At 41.7% G+C, this 20,706-nt stretch overlaps 1 protein-coding gene across 10 annotated transcripts in view; it reads right to left on the reverse strand.

The window, feature by feature from the left end:
* The window catches only part of VPS41 (VPS41 subunit of HOPS complex), a 178,748-nt gene extending 160,493 nt beyond the window's left edge, over positions 1-18,255 (reverse strand). For 5 of the 10 annotated variants that reach the window (XM_070615442.1, XM_070615440.1, XM_070615450.1 and 2 more), the window contains exons 1-2: positions 18,179-18,255; positions 8,268-8,306 (exon numbers count right to left, since the gene is read on the reverse strand). In XM_070615442.1, the coding sequence (XP_070471543.1) occupies positions 8,268-8,306; positions 18,179-18,199 (60 nt within the window). In that variant the 5' untranslated portion in view covers positions 18,200-18,255. The remainder of the gene's footprint in view (positions 1-8,267; positions 8,307-18,178) is intronic. The other 5 variants (XM_070615446.1, XM_070615445.1, XM_070615449.1 and 2 more) reach the window with 3 other exon arrangements.
* Between the last annotated feature and the right edge of the window lie 2,451 nt (positions 18,256-20,706).

Raw genomic sequence — 20,706 nt, forward strand, 5'->3', positions numbered from 1 at the left:
TGAAGCAAAAAGCATAATACCAACTGATGTGGTGCTCAAGGAACATAAAGTAAATATTTAAGACAACAGTATTTAAAAAGTGGGAAGGGTAAAGGGACATAAATGGAAGTATAGGTTCTACACTTGACTATACGTGGTGAAATATTATGGATACCAGCAGACTCCACTAAGTTATATATGTATATTTTAACCTAGAGCAACCATTAAGAAACCCATACAAAGAAATATACTCAAAAACGCTATTAACAAATCAAGATGGAATCTTAAAGAAATATTCACTAACTCACAGGAAGGGAAGAAATGAGAAACAGAGAAATGAAAAACAGAAGAAACAAACAGAAAATTAAAAATAGCAGACTTAAGCCCTAACATATCAATAATTACCTTAAATGTAAATGATCTAACCACACCAATTAAAAGACAGATTGGCGAGTAGGAAAAAAGTCGATTACAAAAGGTTACACACTGTATGGTTCCATTCATATAATGCTTGAAATGAGAGAACTAGAGTGATGGAGAATAGATTGATGGTTGCCAGCGGCTGTGACCATAAAAGGGTAGTACAAGGGAACCTTGTGATGAATGTTCTGTATCTTGACTACAATGATGCTCACATGAATCTTCACACGTGACAAAAGTACACAGAACTAAATACACACACACACATGCACAAATGAGTGCATGTAAAACTGGTGCAATCGGAATAAGGTCTGTAGACTCTATCAATATCGATTTCCTGGTTGTAATGTATAAAGAGTCATGCAAGATCTTACCCTTTGGGAACTGGGTGAAGGGCATAAAGAATCTCTATTACTTTTTACAACTGCATGTGAATCTACAATTATCTCAAAAAAACAAAAACTTTAAAAAAATAACTCAAGAAAAAAATGTCTATTACAGTAAAAAACAATTTTGGCTTTATATAAAATCTTGGATAAAATAAAGAGGGCAAGAAATAAACTAACTAAACCTTCTCGCTAACTCCCTTGTTAAGAGTTTGAGGTGGGGAAGGAATGACATGCATTTTCATTCTCGGTTCCATGGCTTGCAACCCAAAAGTTCTGTAACATCAACACAGCAGACTACTATGATATGCATAGACATTAATGTGTTTTGTTAAAAAAATAATAATTGTCTTGTTTTGCTAAGTATATAAGTAAGGCATATTTGCTATAGAAAATTTAGAAAATGAAGGCAGATAATGATAGTAAATAAAATAAAAATCACACGATGCACTGATAATATGGTCTTGTAGTCTTTTTTTCTATGCTTAGATGTGGATATTGGAGGCTGGAGAGAAAGTGGATTTTACTTGAAATCAGGAATCAGCAAGCCACCGTCAAAATCCAGCCAAATACCTGTTTTTGTACAACCCACCGCAAACCAAGCAGGGTTTTTACATTTTTATATGGTTACATATCTATATAATATCTTCAATATTGCCTCTTTGATTGCAAAACTTTAAATATTTACTATCTAGACCTTTACGGAAAGAGTTTGCCAACCTCTGCTCTAAATGGCCTTTTTTGTAAAAAGCTTTTTTCAATTAAAAAGATAATATGGGGTGGCACAGTGGTTAAGTTAGCACATTTTGCTTCGGTGGCCTGGGGTTCACCGGTCGGGATCCCAGGTGTGGACCTTGGCACTGCTTGTCAAGCCATGCTGTGGCAGGCGTCCCACAAATGAATTAGAGGAAGATGGGCACAGATGTTAGCTCAGGTCCAGTCTTCCTCAGCAAAAAAGAGGAGTGGCAGCAGATGTTAGCTCAGGGCTAATCTTCCTCAAAAAAAAAAAATAAAATTCCTTTATTTCTGGATATTTAGCCTGTTTCCAAATTTTTATATTATAAACAAAGTTGTAATCAACACTCTTACCACTAAATTTTGCACACAGAGAAGGATATACTCTTCAAAGGAGATACAACTTATAACTAACATTATTTTATTTTATAATTATTAATTTCTAAATAAATAGCATTATTTATTTTATGGCAAAGCAGGAATTTCATTAGAATTCTTAACACTATATATAAATCAGCTAGACAATTCTCTATTCTCCAGAAGAGAAAGCAAAGTTCAAAGATTCTTAAATTGAATCTTTTCCTACTAGTTGAACAAGTCAAAATCTGTAACATCACCCAAAATATCACTTTATACATAAGCAAGAGTTCCAAAGATTTTTATTTAAATCTTGTCCAATTCTACAAAGGTACACAGAGGAAGAACCTGCATTAGAGAGGTCACAGTGAAGCTGGAGGCAGTATAAACAGAGGTTAGAAGACCAGCTTTGGAGTCAAATTGCTGGATTCAAATCCACTTACCAGCCAGGTGACCTTGGGCAAGTTAACTAAACACTCAGTCTATTTCTTCATCCGTAAAACGGAAGCAGAAATCAGAGGCAAGTCACAGGGTGGAATAATAAACCTAAAGAGCTGACCAAAGTGCCAAGCACTATTTCTCACACTCTGCGTGTTTGCTTTTGTAATAATCTTCATTATCAAAATTGATTCCAACGCTGTGCTGGTTCCACTGCACCATCTTTGCTCCAAAGACAGCTCAGAATCTTCCTCTATATGCAGTAACTTGTAGGATTTTAAAAATAAAGTAAAATCCCAAATATCAGTTTGCTCACTTGCTTTTGTTTAAAAATATGTTTAATATGAAAGCATATTATTTGTTTCTGCCTGAATAAAACCATTATAAAGGAGTCACCAATAGATTAAAAAGTACCACTGTAAGGAAAAAAGTCATCCTTTTCTTTTGCCTAATAGTGGAGTTTACTTACCTTCTTACAACACAGCTAAGCTAGATACTTCAGAATCTTCTTGACTCCCCCATGTAGCTCATCTCTCACATACTATCCTACACTTCCTATCGACTGAACTTGAGAGGCATTTCCTCTTTGTCTTCTGTACTGCCTAGCCCAGGCCCCTCTACCCCTACTATCTCTCATGGGGACTTCCAGGAGAAATTCCTGACAAGGGGCTCTTATTCCAGTTCATCTGTCACCAGCCCCTATCCCCACCCCTGACAATCAAGGCTTTGGCTGGCTCCCCAGCTTCCAATGTCCATACGATCAAGTCCAAACTGTCTGGTTTGACACACTAGGAGCCTCCAGACTTTACCCTAGTTTCCTTCTCCAGCCTCATTTCCCCAACTTCCTCCTACATTCCAGCCACAGGGAGCACATCACAGTTGGCTGAACGTGAGTGCACTTTCACAACTTGGTCTCTGCACATACGTTCCCTCCTTCCTGAAGACTTGCCCAGCTTCTCTGCCCAGACTCATCTTCCATACTAACCTCGAGGACTACAAATGAAGCCATTCCTGACTCACCATCCACTCCCCCATGCTCCCGTAGCACGCTGTTACCAACACCACCATAGCAGTTATGCCTCAGTATGGAAAAGATCGTACAGCTTCAAAATAGGGATAACAATTTTGAGCAGTCAATATTCTTCTCTTGAACACGTTAAAATAAGAATTTTGAAGAAAACATAGAGAAAAACTTCATGACATTGGATTTGGCAATGATTTCTCGTATATGACATGAGGAGAACAGAAAACGAAAGTAACAACAGACAAACTGAACTACATCAAAAGTAAAAACATCTATGCATCAAAGGATACACTCAACAGAGTAAAAGGGCAACCTATGGACTGGGAGAAGTATTTGCAAATCATATAGGTGAAAAGGGATATACAGATATAGACATATAAAGTTATATATTCTTTATATATTGTATTATCTATATTATTGATATCTATAGTAAGAGAGATAGAGATATGAGTAAATCACTTACAACTCTGTAGCTCTAGATCTATTCATCTATTTCTCTATCTATTCTATCCATAGGTTGTTGAGTTCTTGATAGATATAGATAGACATATAGATGTCTGATAAGGGATTAATATCCAGAATATACAAAGAACTCCTCAACTCAACAACACAAAAACAAACCACCTAATTAAAAAAACAAACAGAGGACTTGAAGAGACATTTCTCCAAAGAAGATATACAAATGGCCAACAAGCACATGAAAAGATGCTCAACATCATTAGTCATTAGGAAAATAGAAATTAAAACCACAACGAGATATCACCTCATATCTGTCAAAATGGCTACTATCAGAAGAAAAAAAAAAACAGAAAATAAGTGTTCATGGGAGTGTGGACAAATTAGAACTCTTGTGCAATTCTAATAAAATGGTGCAGCTGCTATGGAAAACAGTATAGTGGTTCCTCAAAAAATTAAGAAAAGAATTACCAAGTGATCCAGTAATTCTACTTCTGGGTATATACCCAAAAGAACTGAAAAGATACATCTTTTCAGAGATATCTGTACACTCAAGTTCACAGCACCAATATTCACAATAGCCAAAAGGTGGAAGCAAGCTAGTGTCCATTGGTGGATGAATGGATAAACAAAATGTGGTTTGTAGACACAATGGAATATTATTCAGCCTTAAAACGGAAATTCAGACACATGACAAAATAGATGAAACTTGAGAACACGGTGCTTAAGTTAAATAAACCAGTCGCAAAAAGACACATACTGTATGATTCCACTTATATCAACTACCTAGAGTAGTTAAATTCATAGAGAGAAAAAAGTAGAACGGTGGTTGCCACGGGCTGGGAGGAGGGAGAATGGGAGGTGTCATTTAGTGGGTATAGTTTTTGTGTTGTAAAACGAAAAAGATCTGGAGAATGCTTGCCCAACAATGTGTATGTATTTACCAATATTGAACTGCATGCTTAAAAATGGTTAAGATGGCAAATTTTATGTTATGTGTACTTCACCACAATTAAAAATTAAAAAAATAAGAACTTAGAATAACCTAACACTATGACCTTCCTGATATAAAAGCTCAGTTTATATGAAATGCAGGATTTCACAAAGTGATGAATAAGTTGTTATAATATATGGTTGAAAACACTAAGCAGCATCATTCACAGAAATGGAAATTACCTGAGCACTTGAATAAAGAGGACGTAGAAATATACAAAGAAATGGCTGCCCTGGGAAAGCTTAATTAACTGTTACAAAACCTAATGACGAGAGAGAGGAAAAAGAGAAAAGGAAAAATAAAGCTTCTTTGGCAACCAAGTGGTATCTCACAATATCAAACCTGGGATGGAAAGTGATTCAAATTGAGTGAGAAACCCAAGAAAAACTTCTCCAAAGACTGGATTGCAAACCAACACCGTCTACTTACAAAGCCTACACTTGGTCTAGCACCAGCCTGCCCACTTAGCTGGTCCATAGACGCCCTGGAATCAGGAGCATCGGGGAGAGTAAGCACTTTCCCAGAGCCAGAGGGGAGTCTCTGCAAGCCCACAGGTTGAAGGCCCCGGCAGTAAAAAGAGCCACCAGCAGCACATCTAAAACACAAGCTAAACATCATAATATTCACGGAGTGCTTCCCACATGCCAGGCACTTAGGAGATGCTTTGCAAACATCAATGTTACCTAATCCTTACAGTAACCACACAAGGTAAGCCATAACCCCCCTTTTCCACAGGGGGAAAGTGAAGGATAGAGATGAGCGCCCAAGGTCACACAGCAAGTATGAAATACAGCTGAGACTTGAACCCGACGGCCTGACTCCAGTCCTTCAGTGCCATCCTAAGCAGAAGGTAAAATGACGGAAAATGCCCAGGGTCTGAGGACTTGAGTTTGAACTCCCTTCTCCCACAAACCAGCTATACGACATTACACAGTCAGGTTACCTTTTGGGTCGCAGTTCCCTCAACTTTAAAGTAACTATCTTTTCCTTCCATTTCTTTCCTGAGTGTGGTCAACTCTTATTCCCTAACTTTCTAGTTTTTTGTCCACCTCTCTTCCGAGTTTTTTAATTTCTGGTTTAGGACAGATTTTCCTATCCACGAATGCTTGTTTAAAGACATCCAACTCAGGATGGACTATTAGGCTGCTGTTTTCTTGGGCCGATGATGTTTGCTTCCCACTTGGTATTCGTTCGTCCTAGAGTAGCTTCGTATAGATGCTACCTGCCGTTTCAGTTCCTTTTTAAATGTCTCAGATTTTCCAGAGAGCAGCAATAGGCGCTCCTATGGAGCAGACAAGGTATTTGGGCAGTCTACTAGGTTTCCCAGCTACATTGGTAAATGAAGTACATTTTCTTTAATAAGTGACATCTCTTTTTGGTGGTGGGGAGAGGAGTGGGTCAGTCTCCCCTGACTTTCTGATATTCTTTGTTTGGGGGCACCCTTAATTTCCCCCCCTTTTTCTTTTTGCCTTCACCACCACACCTCCAGGGGATGACTCCCCCTTCTTTCCAAGAGTAGACCCCTCCTAACACTGTCACCTCTGGTCCCTCGCATTTTTAATCCCCTTCCCTTAAATTCCCCAACAGGCAGTGCTCAGATCCACCAGGTCTCAGGCCTGTCTTCACTACTTCCCCCCTCAAGGCGGGGCCCTCTCCCTCCTCGGGGTGGTGGGCCTCTGTATTCCGCCACTGCTGCAGCTCAGCTGCACTCTCTTCATTTCCATCAGTCTCCATCTGACTCTCAGCTCAAGTCAATCCAGATATGTATTTCCCCACTTGCTCTGAAGTTTATAGTACTCTGGTCCCTAATGATGCTGGAGGTAGAAGTGAGGCATACTTTCTGTTTGCTCTCCTCGTGGACCCATTCAGTAACTGAAGAATGTGTGGAAAGATTTATTCAGGTGGCTGCCAACATCCTCCTCACCTCTGAAATGAAATTCCTGGACAGGGCTCTAACACCACAGGATTCTGTACCAGTGACTCTGAGAACGCAGGGTTCTCAGTTAACCAGAGATTTCCAAAACTAAGAACGGTGATCTGAAATGCTTTTTAATACTTTATTAAAAAAATTAACAAATATTATATCTTATCTGTAAGCACACTCAGTAATGCCTTTCTGGGAGCTCCAAAGAGAGTACCAGAAGTCCTTAGTAGTGAAAATATTAGGAACCATGACTCTAGAGCCAAACTACAAATGCATGATGGCATAATATACAAGATGTTCTCTGGATGAATATGTATAAGCCCACCTTTTCCCCGAAAAAGCAAACAAAAGTCATACAATAATTACATGCCAAATTTAGAGACTATAATGGCTACAGTCATTGGTGTGGATTTCCAGCAGGTTATCATGGATATTTTTTCATTCCTCTGAGCTAAATAAAACAGTAAAAGGAAAAAATGCAATTATTATTATTAGTCCATCCATAAAACTGATGAGGTAATTAGTTTGTGTTATGCTGAAATTTATTTGTTTTTTTGCTGAGGAAGATTAGCCCTGAGCTGACATCTGTACCAATCCTCCTCTACTTTATATGTGGGTCACCACCAGAGCATGGCTGATGAGTGGTATAGGTCCATGCCTGAGATTCAAACTTGTGAACATGGGCTGCCAAAGCGGGACACACCAACCTTAACCACTACACCATGGGGCCAGCCCCCTGAAAATTATTTCTTATACGTAGTCTTGCAAAGGAAATTTTTAAAAAGCCCTCCCTAATATGTTACTTTAGTTTCCTTAAAATACAATCTTTAAGAGCCAGCCCAGTGGCGTAGCAGTTAAGTTCGCCTGTTCCACTTTGGTGGTAGGGGGTTTGCCAGTTTGGATCCCAGATGTGGACCTGCACACCACTTATCAAGCCATGCTGTGGCAGGCGTCCTATAAATAAAAAAAAGAGAGGAAGATGGGCAAAGATGTTAGCTCAGGGCCAATCTTCCTCAGCAAAAAGAGGAGGCCTGTCGGCGGATGTTAGCTGAGGGCTAATCTTCCTCAAAAAAAAAAAATCTTTAACACAATTTAGCTCCTAAACAGCTTTTCAGGTAGTTACTTTCCTTTTTATTTTACGAAATTGAACTATAATTTCAAAGATTTAGCAATTAAACCAATGAGGATGCCATATTATTAAAAGAATGAAGAATATTGCAGAATCTACAGTAGTTCTCTTAAAAATTAGATTTTTAAAGTGTCGAGATGAGTTTGTAAAACTCTGAATCAATTTTCCTACTGCCAATATGCTTCAGATTAAAATATTGTTCAAGATGAGGAGAAAACTTTTTGTCCCTTTTCCTGTTTACTTTTTAAGCTAATCCCTTTAATATTTTTAATGGCAACTGGCGGGTTCTTCCCCAAGGCTCAACCGCCCATGGCCCTCCTCCACCACCCCAGCCCCTGGGAAGGCTGCATTTTGCAAGGGAGACCAAGCTCAAGATACTAACATGGTAACCTAGAAATCCCCAGGCTCCTGGATCACCACCTTACCTCAGACTCATCTGTAGATTCTTCAAGAGACTCAGTTTCCTAAAAAGCATGGAGGAAAAAAATGGTCAGAACAGACGACAAAAGAACAAAAAACATTTTCAACGGAAAAGAGTCCTCATGTCCCCACCACTAATATCCACCTGCCCTTTTTTGGAGGTAATTTGCAACTACAGTTGAAAGGACTCCATGTGGCCCGACTCACAAGGCCTCCTCCAATTTCTCCACACCCTGCAGGATGGAGGTGGTTACTCAGGGCCACAAGGATCCACTGCTCCTGCCGACCTCCCTCAAGTGGTCAGCAAGTTAACAAATGACCCCAGGAACTTGTCATCTGAGCACACGGAAGGCTTTTCTTTCGCTAAAAATGGAAATCAGTCTGGCAAAGCAGCCTTACTGATCTCGGAAGGGAAGAGGAAACTGCCATCTCAAATTATCTATAAGCCAATTTTTATACAGAAAAGCTCTTGTGCTGTTAATTATTATTGCTATTAATCTGGCTGAGTCAAAATGATTGTCTTGGTTAAACAGCTTTTACAAAAGAATTCCCCTAGAGTGGTACCTATCAGACATGGTGCAAACAAGCCGTATAATTTACATCCACTCTTTAAACCATTAACCACAAGACAGATTCTGCCATTTAACACAGTTTCTCTCTTGCTAGACAATGAATCTCGCTGCTCTGGAGAAAACAAAGCAAAAGGGAAAAATTGACCGGATCCTGCTAATCTCTCACCTGTCCACCGAAAGAGAGAATCTGCTGATGCCATGCCTCCTCAAAGAGGTCAGCAAAATGAAGATTTACTTAACGTACTTATAGATATCAATAGCAATAAAAGGTTACGACTAATATGCTGACACTGAATGTAAGCATTTTACAACAATCCATGAGCGAAAGAAAGAACAAAAAAAATGGGGCAAGGACATTTTAGATATAACTAATATTTTTTCAAGGAAAAGAATGAACATTTTCTAGAAAGTTAGAAGCATGTATTACTCAATGCAAAATGGACAGTAGGATTTGCCAAGGCAAGTCTGGTGTTTGAAAACATTCTAATTTCATTCATCAAAAATCAGTAAAGGCCTGGCAGGTTCTGGAGCAGTCTCTGCTCTCGAAGGCCATGTGTAAAATGTAGACGAGTGTTACTTGTAATTAAGAATTTTACTAAGTTACATTACTAACCATGGTGAATATGAGAATCATCTCTACATAGCAGTGCAGTCTGTTTAGTTTAATGTTCATCTAAGTCTTAGAAAGTTCTTATTAATTTGGAGCTACAATCTCTCCATAGTAATTTTTTGTTCTCAGCGCCAAAACGACACACAAAAAATTCAGTTCTTCTGCTACTTGACAGTTCTCCAGAGTTAACAACACAAATCATGCCTACCCTTCGAAATTGTTTCTCCTCCATCCTAACCATCCGCAGTTCCTAGATTTAGTCCATTTGCCATCCCAATCCTTCTCTTTTGAACACACTCCACTTAATACTAACAGTCACTATTCTGATGTCTTTACTGTGCATCTATTATATATTGCTCACAATGCTAAGTGTTTTACATGCAGCATCTTGAAATTTTCTAACAACCTCTGAGGTGAGGTTGACCATTTAAATGACTTCTAACATGCCTTGATCCCTGACAGTCTCTGATCAAGTTACCAGCATTAGCAAAACAAGGTTTGACAACTGTGCCAATAAGCCACAACTAGGAATATAGCTGTGGAAAATATAGAAAATATAGGAAAATAGGGAAATTCCTATTTCCAGGCTTTACAACTCTAAAAGAACACTTGACTGCTCTTTTCAGAGAAATTACATTAAACCTAAGGAAAAAATTTTTTCCTTATTTGGAATCCATTTAAATACGTATATGGGGTATAAGGACAAATGTCCCATTTACGTTCTTCATTAAAACTAAAACATAAGTCCCCAACCAGTGATTCCAATTCAAAAACTCAAAATCAAACGACACTCTTGTTCCCCACCAGAAAGCACGCAGGGCCAGAATCTGACACCTTGAGGCATGGGGGCCTCAGAAATAGGAGGCTTCTGGGAAAAGCAGGCTCTGAGTCGCTCCCTGAGGCTGCTGGTATCTGTCCAGAACATTTACTCCAGGACACTCTCAGACTTAGCCTCAGCACCAGCACGAACCTCCCAAATATAGTTGTGGCCTCAAAAAATTACACTTTTGTCCACAACGCTACCAAAGCAATGCATGAGTGACTTCGGGAATTATCCTGGTCTGTTATTACTTAGCTTCACTCATTCATCAGGCCCCTCGGCAGAATGCTCTAGAGACAGATGGGCAAACAAGAAGACAGGAAGTGAAGGTCCCCAGCAAGGGATCAAAGAAGCATGGCTGAGCCCTGGGAAAGGTGACCACTTAGAAAGAGTCGATGACTTTCAAACACTTTTTGACTCCACACTCTCTCTTTCAAAGAATCTAACTTCAAATCATGAAAACGTAAGTTATAAAACTGCTGTTTTCTAAGTGAAACAAGCCAGAAACAAAAAGACAAGTATTGTAGCATCCCACTTAGATGAGCCAGAAAGTAGAACAGAGGTTGGGCAGGGCCGGGGGAGGGGGGATGCGGAGTTACTGTTTAATGGGGACAGAGTTTCAGTTTGTGACAATGAAAAGTTCTAGAGATGGGTGGTGGTGATGGTTGCACAACAATGTGAATGTACCTAATGCCACTGGATCATACACTTAAAAATGGTTAAAATGGTAACTATTATGTATATTTTACCACAATAAAAAAAATTGTGCTGTTCTGATTGAAGCAAAATGATGGGCTAGAAGGCACGCAGTGACACAAACGTACAGCTGAACAAATCCTGCGACAACAGGCTGAAAGCTACACTCAACAAGGATCTCACTCTCCTTTCTTTTGCAAACCAATCCCTTACACGTAATCACCTACCTAAACAGCTTTACTTAACGATCTCTGCGCCTTGACAGGTGATCTCTTCTATCCATCCATCAACTGCTGTCAGGATCATCTTCCCAAACACACCTCGGGCGGGGCACCGCCTTCCTCGGAGAACCCTCAGGAGTCAGGAGATCGCAGTTTTCCCAGCAGGGCAGTCAAAGCCCACTCCAATGTGGCCCCCTACAGACTTTTAGCCTCATTTCCCACTCGCTGCACAAACCCACAGCCCTCCAGCCACAGTGGGTGACTTCTCACAAATATTTCTATGCCAGGGCTGGCAAAATGGTGGTCCGTGGTCTGGGTGGGGTCTGCAGGAGTTTTCTTCAAACTGGGTAGCATTTTTAAGACTTTTACATAAAACTCTGTATTTCTGACTTCATAAAATTCAGACCATATGTCTCCACGGGATCCACATTTCCGTGTAACATCAGCTGGAGCCAAGCAGCTGTGCCCGAGAGAATGCTCCTCACCCACCACCCCGACTCCCAATTTCCCTACACCATACAATCCCAGTCATTCCCACTGCCCTCTGCCTGCCTTGAGCTTCTGATGCTTGCGCTGAGCATCCTTAAGTGGTTCCCTAGGCTTAGAAGGCCCTTGGCCCGACCCCACACTCATCCTAGGGGTCCTCCAATTCCCACTACGCTCTACAGGTTCAAGGAAACACTCAGGTGGTACCTCCGGGGGGCAGTAACAAAGGGCCTTCACTCTTGCTTCAACAAGAGAGCTTGGATTTTATGTTTTATATTTTCATGTTGTCAATCTGAGGCTAAAAAAGTTTGAAACTCACTGGCTGTTTCGACATCCTTTCTAAACCTTTCTTCATGGCCCATTCTAGGTCTCACCTCTTTCAGAGTTGTCTCCAGTGAGCCCAGGCCACACGGTCCACATCTGGCTTCCTGTGGCCTGTTTCTTACCATCCCCGTCAGCTCGCTCACCTAATATTAACCGCCTTGTCCTAAGAGTTGTCCTTTTAAATATACTGTGGATAAACCCGACGGCTTTTGCCTTTTTGTGTCCCACTACCATCCACAAAGGAACAGCTCAACACCCATTTGCTGGTGATGACGATAAGAAAAAGCAGCCAACCTAAAACAGTAAGATTGTGCCTCCTCTGTTTATTCCTTTTCCACTTATAAGGAACACCAAGTGCATTTTCTCCAGGCAGATGCTTGAATTATTGGCTCACGGCTACACGTCAGTTCTAGAAGGGGGACTGGAGTAAGGTGGCAGCGATCAAGGATACAGCGATTCCAACAGAATGTTAACCTAGCAGCAGCCCTTGGAAGGGGCCAACAGGGCTCACAGAAGACCCCTCCAATAAGGGCTTTCAACCCACTCCCCCCCCAAATCCCACCATCAGCACAGGCCCCAGGACAGTGGCTGGAAGAGACTCAGCACAGTTGGCTCAGAGGCCAGACAGGGTTCAAAAGACTGTCAGCCCAGAAGGAGAGAAAGAAGCCAGGACCTCCCAGGTCATGAAGTCCTCAGAATTTTGAGTATACTCACTGTCTGTTGGGGGAAAAAACAGAATTTGGGGGAGGAAGAGGAGGCTAGAGCCTGAGGAAGGCCAGCTCCAAACTTTGCTGGATAAAGATAGCAGAGACCAGGCCCTGGGAAATCAGACTGGGCTGGAAACAGACGTGAAACACTCAACCCTGGACTGGGGCACTGCCACCTGAAACACTAATTGTACACCAGAGGTGCACTGAGTAGAAGATTGTGACAGATCCCAATGTCTGACACAGGCACAGGGCAGAGGAAATATTTTGTGACATGCATTTGATATCCCTGTGTCACAGAGCCCTAATTTCAGACAACTCTTGGGCACCCGAGGATAGCTGGTTGAGTAGGAAAGATGAAAGGCACTTGGGGAGCTGGCAGGAGCAGGGGGACTCAGGTTTCCAACCCTGTCCAGCCCACTAGGCTCCACTCCTGCACTCATCTTATTCTGCACATGAAGAAAAACTTTGAGGTCAGCCCCAGCTCGGTGACCTAGTGACCCAGGCCCAAATGTGACTTTGCATCAGAATCACCTAAACTCGGTTTGGGGAACTGGCTAATTCCTGCGAATACAGTCCATCTTCACAGGGGATTCAGCAGTATAAAGAAGAACCTAGAATCACAAGCATTTGGTAAAAAAAAAAAAAACAAACACTAAGGAGGACCAAGTTTCTGGAAGAAACAGCGCAATTGAGACTGAGCAGCCATGCGTGGGAGCTGCAGGAAACAGAGAAGCCCCTGACCTGGTGAGAGCTCCCTCTCCGAGGTGGTAACATGGGTGCAGGGGAGACTAGTAATCAGCTGGTGACCTCCACCTCCAGCCAACCAACCCAGACGAAGATGCGAAGAAAACCTTACCAGACAGTAAGCATGTCCAGCTAAGCGAATTTGTGATTACATTTTATTTACGGGATGGTAAAAGGTGGGCCCTCTAAAAATGTCTCTGATCCTGTGCTTTTAAAACTTCTCGTTTGGGGCTTTATTTTTCCCTTACTAATTTATTAGCAAAGTTGCTTTTAAAAGATCTGTCTTGGCCAAGCTGTAGGAAAAAAGCATTGTGCAGACCTAGGCCAATCCAAGTCCGGGTCCTTGTCCAGCCATCATCCTATGTACCCGGCAAGCATTTCAACCCAGCACTTCAACAGACTTTATCTCATTTCATGCTCACAAGAGTCCTGGGGAATAAAGTGCTCAATCTACAGGCAAGAAACGTGCGGCACTCAAATACGTGTTGACTTGATTTTTATTTTACACATGGGGCTCATCACATGGGAGCATCCACGTTCACGGATGTGCTACCTGATAATCCGCAAATGCTCTACAATACAGACAAAATTTCCCTAATTTCTACAACATAGAGGGAGAATTCAAAGTAGAAACTCTCCCTTCAAAGTAGAAACCTATTCCTCTGGTCAAGGAATAGATGGTCTGATTGACCAAAGATTTTAATGGACTAGGTGCCCTGCTGGTTAGTAGGAAAGATAAAAGGGTACCTGCGGAGCCGGCAGATAAGGAATGTAGGAAATTAATCGACGATACATTTGAATGAATAACCTTCACAAGTTTCAAGTAAGACAAAATAACACTAATTCTAGTGAGCCTAAGCTACAATGTGACATGTTGGATTCAGAAGTCTAGTCTCCCCCTAATAAATTCACTGAAACATTTTATTAAGCACCTAGTGCCTGTGAAGCACTGGCCCCGTGAGAGATGCAGACATGAGGGCGCTCTGTCCTGATTCTCGAGGACTCAGCAATACGTAGGAGAAATAAGACAAATACACACACAACCAGACTTCAAGAAGAATGTTACTCATAAGAGAGGGATGGACAAAGACTGTTGCGCATGTGTGATCATGAAGGTCAGGTATAAATCATTTTGGAACTACGTAAAACTGCTGGTTAGAACTTTTCCGGGCAGAACGCAGGGTATTCGTTCTTTCTGTGATCTATGTAATATACACGCAGCTATTTTTGCAAACTACCTTAACCATACTCAGCATAAACAAGGATTTCCCAATGACTTAAGAAAAACGTTCATTCACATCCAAAAAGTGATTTTTAGTTTGTGAGTCTGTGAACCGTTTCATGTTAGGTTAACTCATTCGGCCCAGATCTCATTACTTTTGTTCTTCCTAAAACTAAGTGGGGAAAAAAAGCAATCACCAAAGAATACAACATTCAGAAAAGTTAAGAGGAGAGGTTTAGTTTTGTCTTGCTCATTTTGGAAGGCTGTGCACATTTATAGAACACGGTGTCAAAGAAAAAGCTTCCTTTGCCCTAATCTGTCATTGTAGTTAATTTTAATATACATCTCAGTTTTTAAAGCACTCAGGGTGAAAAATTATGTCAAGATTTCCTAAAAAGGGGCCAGTCCCAAGGCCGAGTGGTTAAGTTCGCGCTCTGCTTCGGCGGCCCAGGGCTTCTAGGGTTCGGATCCTGGGCGTGGACATGGCACCACTGGTCAGGCCATTCTGAGGCGGCATCCCACATGCCACAACTAGAAGGATCCACAACTAAAAAAATATACAACTATGTACTGGGGGGATTTGGGGAGAAAAAGCAGGGGAAAAAAAAAGATTGGCAACCATTGTTAGCTCAGGTGCCAATCTTTAAAAGAAAAAAAGATTTCGTAAAAGGTTCAAAGTAGCAGAAAAGAACCAGCAAATTTATATACTCCACTTTTGTGCACTTTTAGCCTTCAAAAAACTATATAATAAAGGTCTACTATGGTGGTCAGATTTTAAGGGATTCCTACCGTGAAATGCAAAATGCACAAATCAAGCAGAGAAAAGTCTAACCGTTTTTAATCTATAAAAGACTGATAATATGGGTACAATTATTTACTAGCTTTCTTTTTTTTTTCAGGAAGATTAGCCCTGAGCTAACATCCGTGCCCATCTTCCTCTACTTTATATGTGGGCAGGCCCCCTACTAGCTTTCTTTTAAAAAAATAAACAGAACAACAACTTGTGAATGTTAGCCTCTCTCTGGTCTTTTTGAGAATGACACTGACACCATGGGGACAGGGCGTGAACACCTGTTCTAGGAGTACGCTGGCTGGGAAAGCATCAAAGATGAAGTGATGGCTTGAAGGAAATGTACTACGGTGATAAGGGCTAATTCTCCTTCATAAAGGAAAAAATGATTTAGAGTTAGGTTCCTGAGTATTTTTTAAAAGGCAAGAGTTCTCTTGAAAAATCATGAGCTTTGGAGATAGAAGATGAGATTACAGATATAAGTCTGAGCAAGTTACTTGAGTTGTCCGAATTTCAGGTTGCTTATTTGTAAAATGCAATCATTTAATACCTATTGAGTGCCAATCACTATTCTAGGTGTCAGGCATACAGCAGTGAACAAATCCTTGCCATCATGAAACCTACATTCTAATGGGGAGAAAATACAGAAATATACAGAATATACAGAAAAAATAAACAGAAATTTAAAAACACAGTATGTCAGATGATGATGAGCGCCAAGGAAAAAAATAATGGAGGAAAAAGGTTTCAAAGAATGGTCAGGGAAGGTCTCACTCGAAAGGTAACACTTGGACAAAGACATGGTGGAAGTGAGACAGAAAGCCCTGTAGACATCTGGGGTCAAAAAAGGGAGTAGCATGAGCCGAGGTCCTGAGGTAGAAACACGCCAGCCTTGCTGAGGGAACAGGAAGAAAGCCAGTTTAGCTGGTGCAGAGTGACAGAAGGGGAGAAGAGTATTGGAAGATGAGGTCAGAGAAGAGGACAGGAGCAACTGGGGCAAGGTCCTGTAGGGCAAACAGGCCATTATAAGGACTCTGGCTTTTCCTTGGAGTGCAATGGGAAGCCACCCGAAGGTTTGAAACAGCAGGTGCTTGTCCTGACTTATATATCAGAATCAACCTTTACCACACAGAATTCTTTTGTGAGGACCAAATACGACGTGAAAGGGTTCTTTAAACCAGAAAGTGCTGCAAAAATGCGAAGCATTCTTATGATATCACTAACTTTCTAGGTTAGTGATTTAATCATCATCTTTTTACAACAGACAGCTTTGCCAAACTCCCCTTCTGCACAAAATTGTAGTAAATACTAAGAGCAACTCTTTCCATTTCTAGTCCACTATACTTAAGAAGTAAAGGAGCTTGGTTTTTTGCTGTTAAATCAAACCACAAAAAATATTTCAACATGAAATGAAGGTGGACAGCGCATTAATCAACCTCACCACTGTCATCAAACCTAGCAATGAGTCAGGAAATTATACGTGCCTAATGTGCATTTTCCTTTCAACTCTTGGGAACACAAGAGAGAGGCTCTAGTGGCAGCTAGGGGACTCTCCTATTATCACAATGACCACCCAAACCAAATTTCTACCTAGGCAAATTTCTTAATTATTAGCATATATCGAATGTACAGAGGGCAAACTGTCATTACGTACATGAAATATGTTGCAAAAGGTACAAATTAAATGATTAAACTAGGTAAACTTCTCATCATGATACCAAACAGCTCACCATCTAGAGGTAATTATGGAAACTGACAGCCTTATTAATTAGTGAGGAAAAGCAACGCCAAGCTGAATTGACACTGGAAATGGAACTAAGGTATTTCCCCAAGCTCTGGTCTTTGTCTGCTCTTGTTTGTCTTCTTGATGTTACTTTGCTGTTTCATCTACTGTCTCGCTACCACTATTGGCTGTATGAAAATAACTCATATTCCCGTCGTTAACTTCTACGCTAAACTCCAGTGCCACACGGCTGGGCTTTGACTGGACACTGCGGTCTGAAGTCCTGCCAGCATCAAACAAGCCCACGAAACTTGTACTAAGCCCAACTTGTAGTAAGCACTTGAACTTTGTGTACTAACCCATGCCATCTTAAACCACCCTCCGAGGACCCTACTGTTATTACCTCCGTCTTATAATTAAAAGTTAAATAATTAGCCCAAAGCCACATATTAAAAAGAACCAGCTCTGGAGCCTAGGCATTTGTGCTCCAGAATCGATGCACGTAACAGCCGCGGCCCGCCACAAAGCTTGGTACCTAAATGTAATAGATGCGAAACAAAACTCATCCTTTACTCTCTCCTAGCCCCCCTGCAAGTCAGCTCTCACGGTCCTACTTCGAGAGAAAAGGAATTTAAATTACAGTCATCTGGCCTCAACTCAAGGCACCCCCATCACGCCTCCCACGGGCAGGCTGTCCCCTGGGGTAGCCCAGGCTGCCTTCAAGCCGAAATTCCCCCGAACACAGACCACAGGGGTCGCGCCGCAGGAAGGGCAGCCTCGCCAGGGAAGGCGGGGGTGTGTCAGGCGCTTTCGCGGGTGCCCTCCAGGAGCTGGCTCCCACCCGCTCTCTGCTCCCCGAAATGGGCTTTCGCCGCCGGCCTGGCCCGCCTTGGGCCTGCCGCGCCCGCCCGCAGCCCGCCCCGCCACACGCTCCCCTCCCACCCCCGACCGCTTCGCCCTCCTCCCCACTGCCCTCGTCTAGCAGTTGCAGTCTTTACCTGCTCCTCTGCTTCCGCCATGGTGCAGCCGGGAGGGTCACGTGACAGACCCGGAAATGAGAGAACCCAAGACACTGGAGCCCGGTGCCTGCTGGGAAATGTAGTTTTAGCAGCGTCTCAGTCGGGAGGTACTTTCTATTGGGCCTCATTTCTGCTTTTGACTTTCCAAGCTGAATGAAGTTGTGCTTTGGAGAGTCTGAACGTAACGACTGTTAATGCTATGATTTATTTTACTGATGTTATTGCTTTCTTGATTATATAGTATTTATTAACATTTACTATATATCAGGCCCTGGGTTTATAGCTTTGCATAAATTATCTCATTTAATTCTCCCAGCATTCCCTACCATTAACTCCATTTATAAAGAACATCGTGGCTCAAAGGTCACACAACTAGTAAGAGGCAGAACTGGGATTAGAATTTGACTTTGATGCCAAAGATTCTGTGATTACCAAATGCCGCTTAGTCTAAAAGTGTTCTTGCCCTTTCTTTTTTGAGAATTTTAAGTGAACATAAGGCATAAATCAGTCTTTGTAGTAGAGAGAAAAAAATTTATACTCTGGAAATATTTATTTAGCTTGTACTTCCTGATGCTTTCAGTTGGTATCTTCTGGCATCTGGACATTGAAATTAAAAAGAACCTCTGTTGTTCAATTAAATAATATGTTAAGCTTTTATTGAGTATATTCTATAGGTAAATATTCAAGATAGAAGATATAATGTAAATTTATCCTTGGCAAGATCTGTAAAACCACTCTATTACTTCCACCCTTTAGGATGAACAATTCCCTCTCCATGTCTCTGGGCATTATGAACTCTCCTCCCTAATCCTCAGGAATTTACAGTATCTTGTCCAAAGACAGGCATTTTCTTCTTTCCACTCATCTCCAGTAGCTGGTTACTAGCAGAGGGCATCACAGATGGCAGCACATCATGGGTTCCCAGTGGCCTTTTTGACTTCCTATGCTCCCATGGACTGTGACCCTGTAGGAAGTTATGGACTCAGCATTTGTGCCTCCGAGGTCTCTAGCTGTAACCTGCTCAACCCATGATTCCTCAATAGACGGGGTGACTGTCTGAGACACTTGTCTTCTCTCCTGGGCCTCAACAGCTAGCTCCATCCTCTTCCTCCAAGCCTTGCTGGGGTCCTTCTCCCATTTTGCTGATCACTCAGTCACAGGGAATAAAGATAGACCAACTCTACGGCATTGAGATATCGATAGCCAGGCACTCAGTGCCCTAAGTGTAGACCTTTCCAGTCCATGAGTTTCTAAGATCTTCTCTTGCAAAAGCAGCCCAGGACCAAACATTGCTCATGATGGACTCCAAGTCCCAAAAGGACCCTTATACAGACCCAAAAGGTGTGGAGTCCTCAGTCCAGTCTCCCTAGGAAAGAGAAATAAGCCTAGCCCTTCTACTTTTCTGACTTTTCTTCCAAGCTGTAATTTCCCATTTTTCCATTGTGACCTAGACCCACCCATAAACCTTTAGTGGGTCCGATTGAAGATGTAGCCAAAGTTTGCTGCAGATTCTCCTCTGCTCACTCAACCTCAGAAACTCTGGATTCCTCAAGACCGTTCCCCATTCAATGTACTGTCTTGACTATAATAAAATATGATGAGCGTATTACTCAATATGATGGATCTATTACTATTTCCTTTTGGACCGACTGGAAAGTGAAGAGACCCAGATATGGAACGATGAATTAGAGGAAGAAACCCACTATAAGCTAGCATCTTCACGCTGTGCCTGTAGGTGAGATGAAATTCACATGTGATCTCCGAGCCCCAGGTTTTCTCAAGTGAAACGAATTTTGGGCTCCCTTATCTGGGAGATCCTCTCCGCTACTGCTACTCAAAGTGTGGCTCACGGACCAGCAGCATCAATATCACGTGACTTGGAGCTTGTAAGAAATGAAGAGCTTAGGGCCCTCCAGAAACCTACTGAAGTGGAATCTGGAGTTTGGTAATATCCCCACATGATACATATGTACATTAAAGTTTGAGAACTGTTCAGCCTAAAAACCTTTCATTCTATGGCAAATCACCTATTTTTTTCTTGCACATCATCTGTTCACCCTCTCCCAACTTCAAGCTATGGAGGTAAAGATAAGAGTCAACTTGTCATTTTCGATCTATAGGACCTAATACTGGGACTTCAAAAATCAGACCTAGTACCTTCTATTTGTAGAGTGGTTCACTGGTTTTAAGGATTTGCCTCATAAGTTTGTTGTATAGGTCTGAAACAGTTTACTAACTCAATAGATTGTAGTCATTTTACTCATGATAACAACCTATTTCATTGTTTAAACAATATGAATGGCTTCAATGTTTTCCATTATAAAATAATATTTCTAAATTTAGGAAATGTGAAAAATCAGCCAAGTGGAAAGTTGAGGTAAAAAAATTCACCTCTAGGGGCTGGCCCCGTGGCCGAGTGGTTAAGTTCCCGTGCTCCACTGCAGGCGGCCCAGTGTTTCGTTGGTTTGAATCCTGGGCGTGGACATGGCACTGCTCATCAAACCACG

The sequence above is a fragment of the Equus przewalskii genome, chromosome 4, assembly GCF_037783145.1.
Source record: "Equus przewalskii isolate Varuska chromosome 4, EquPr2, whole genome shotgun sequence".
Taxonomy (NCBI): Eukaryota; Metazoa; Chordata; class Mammalia; order Perissodactyla; family Equidae; genus Equus; species Equus przewalskii.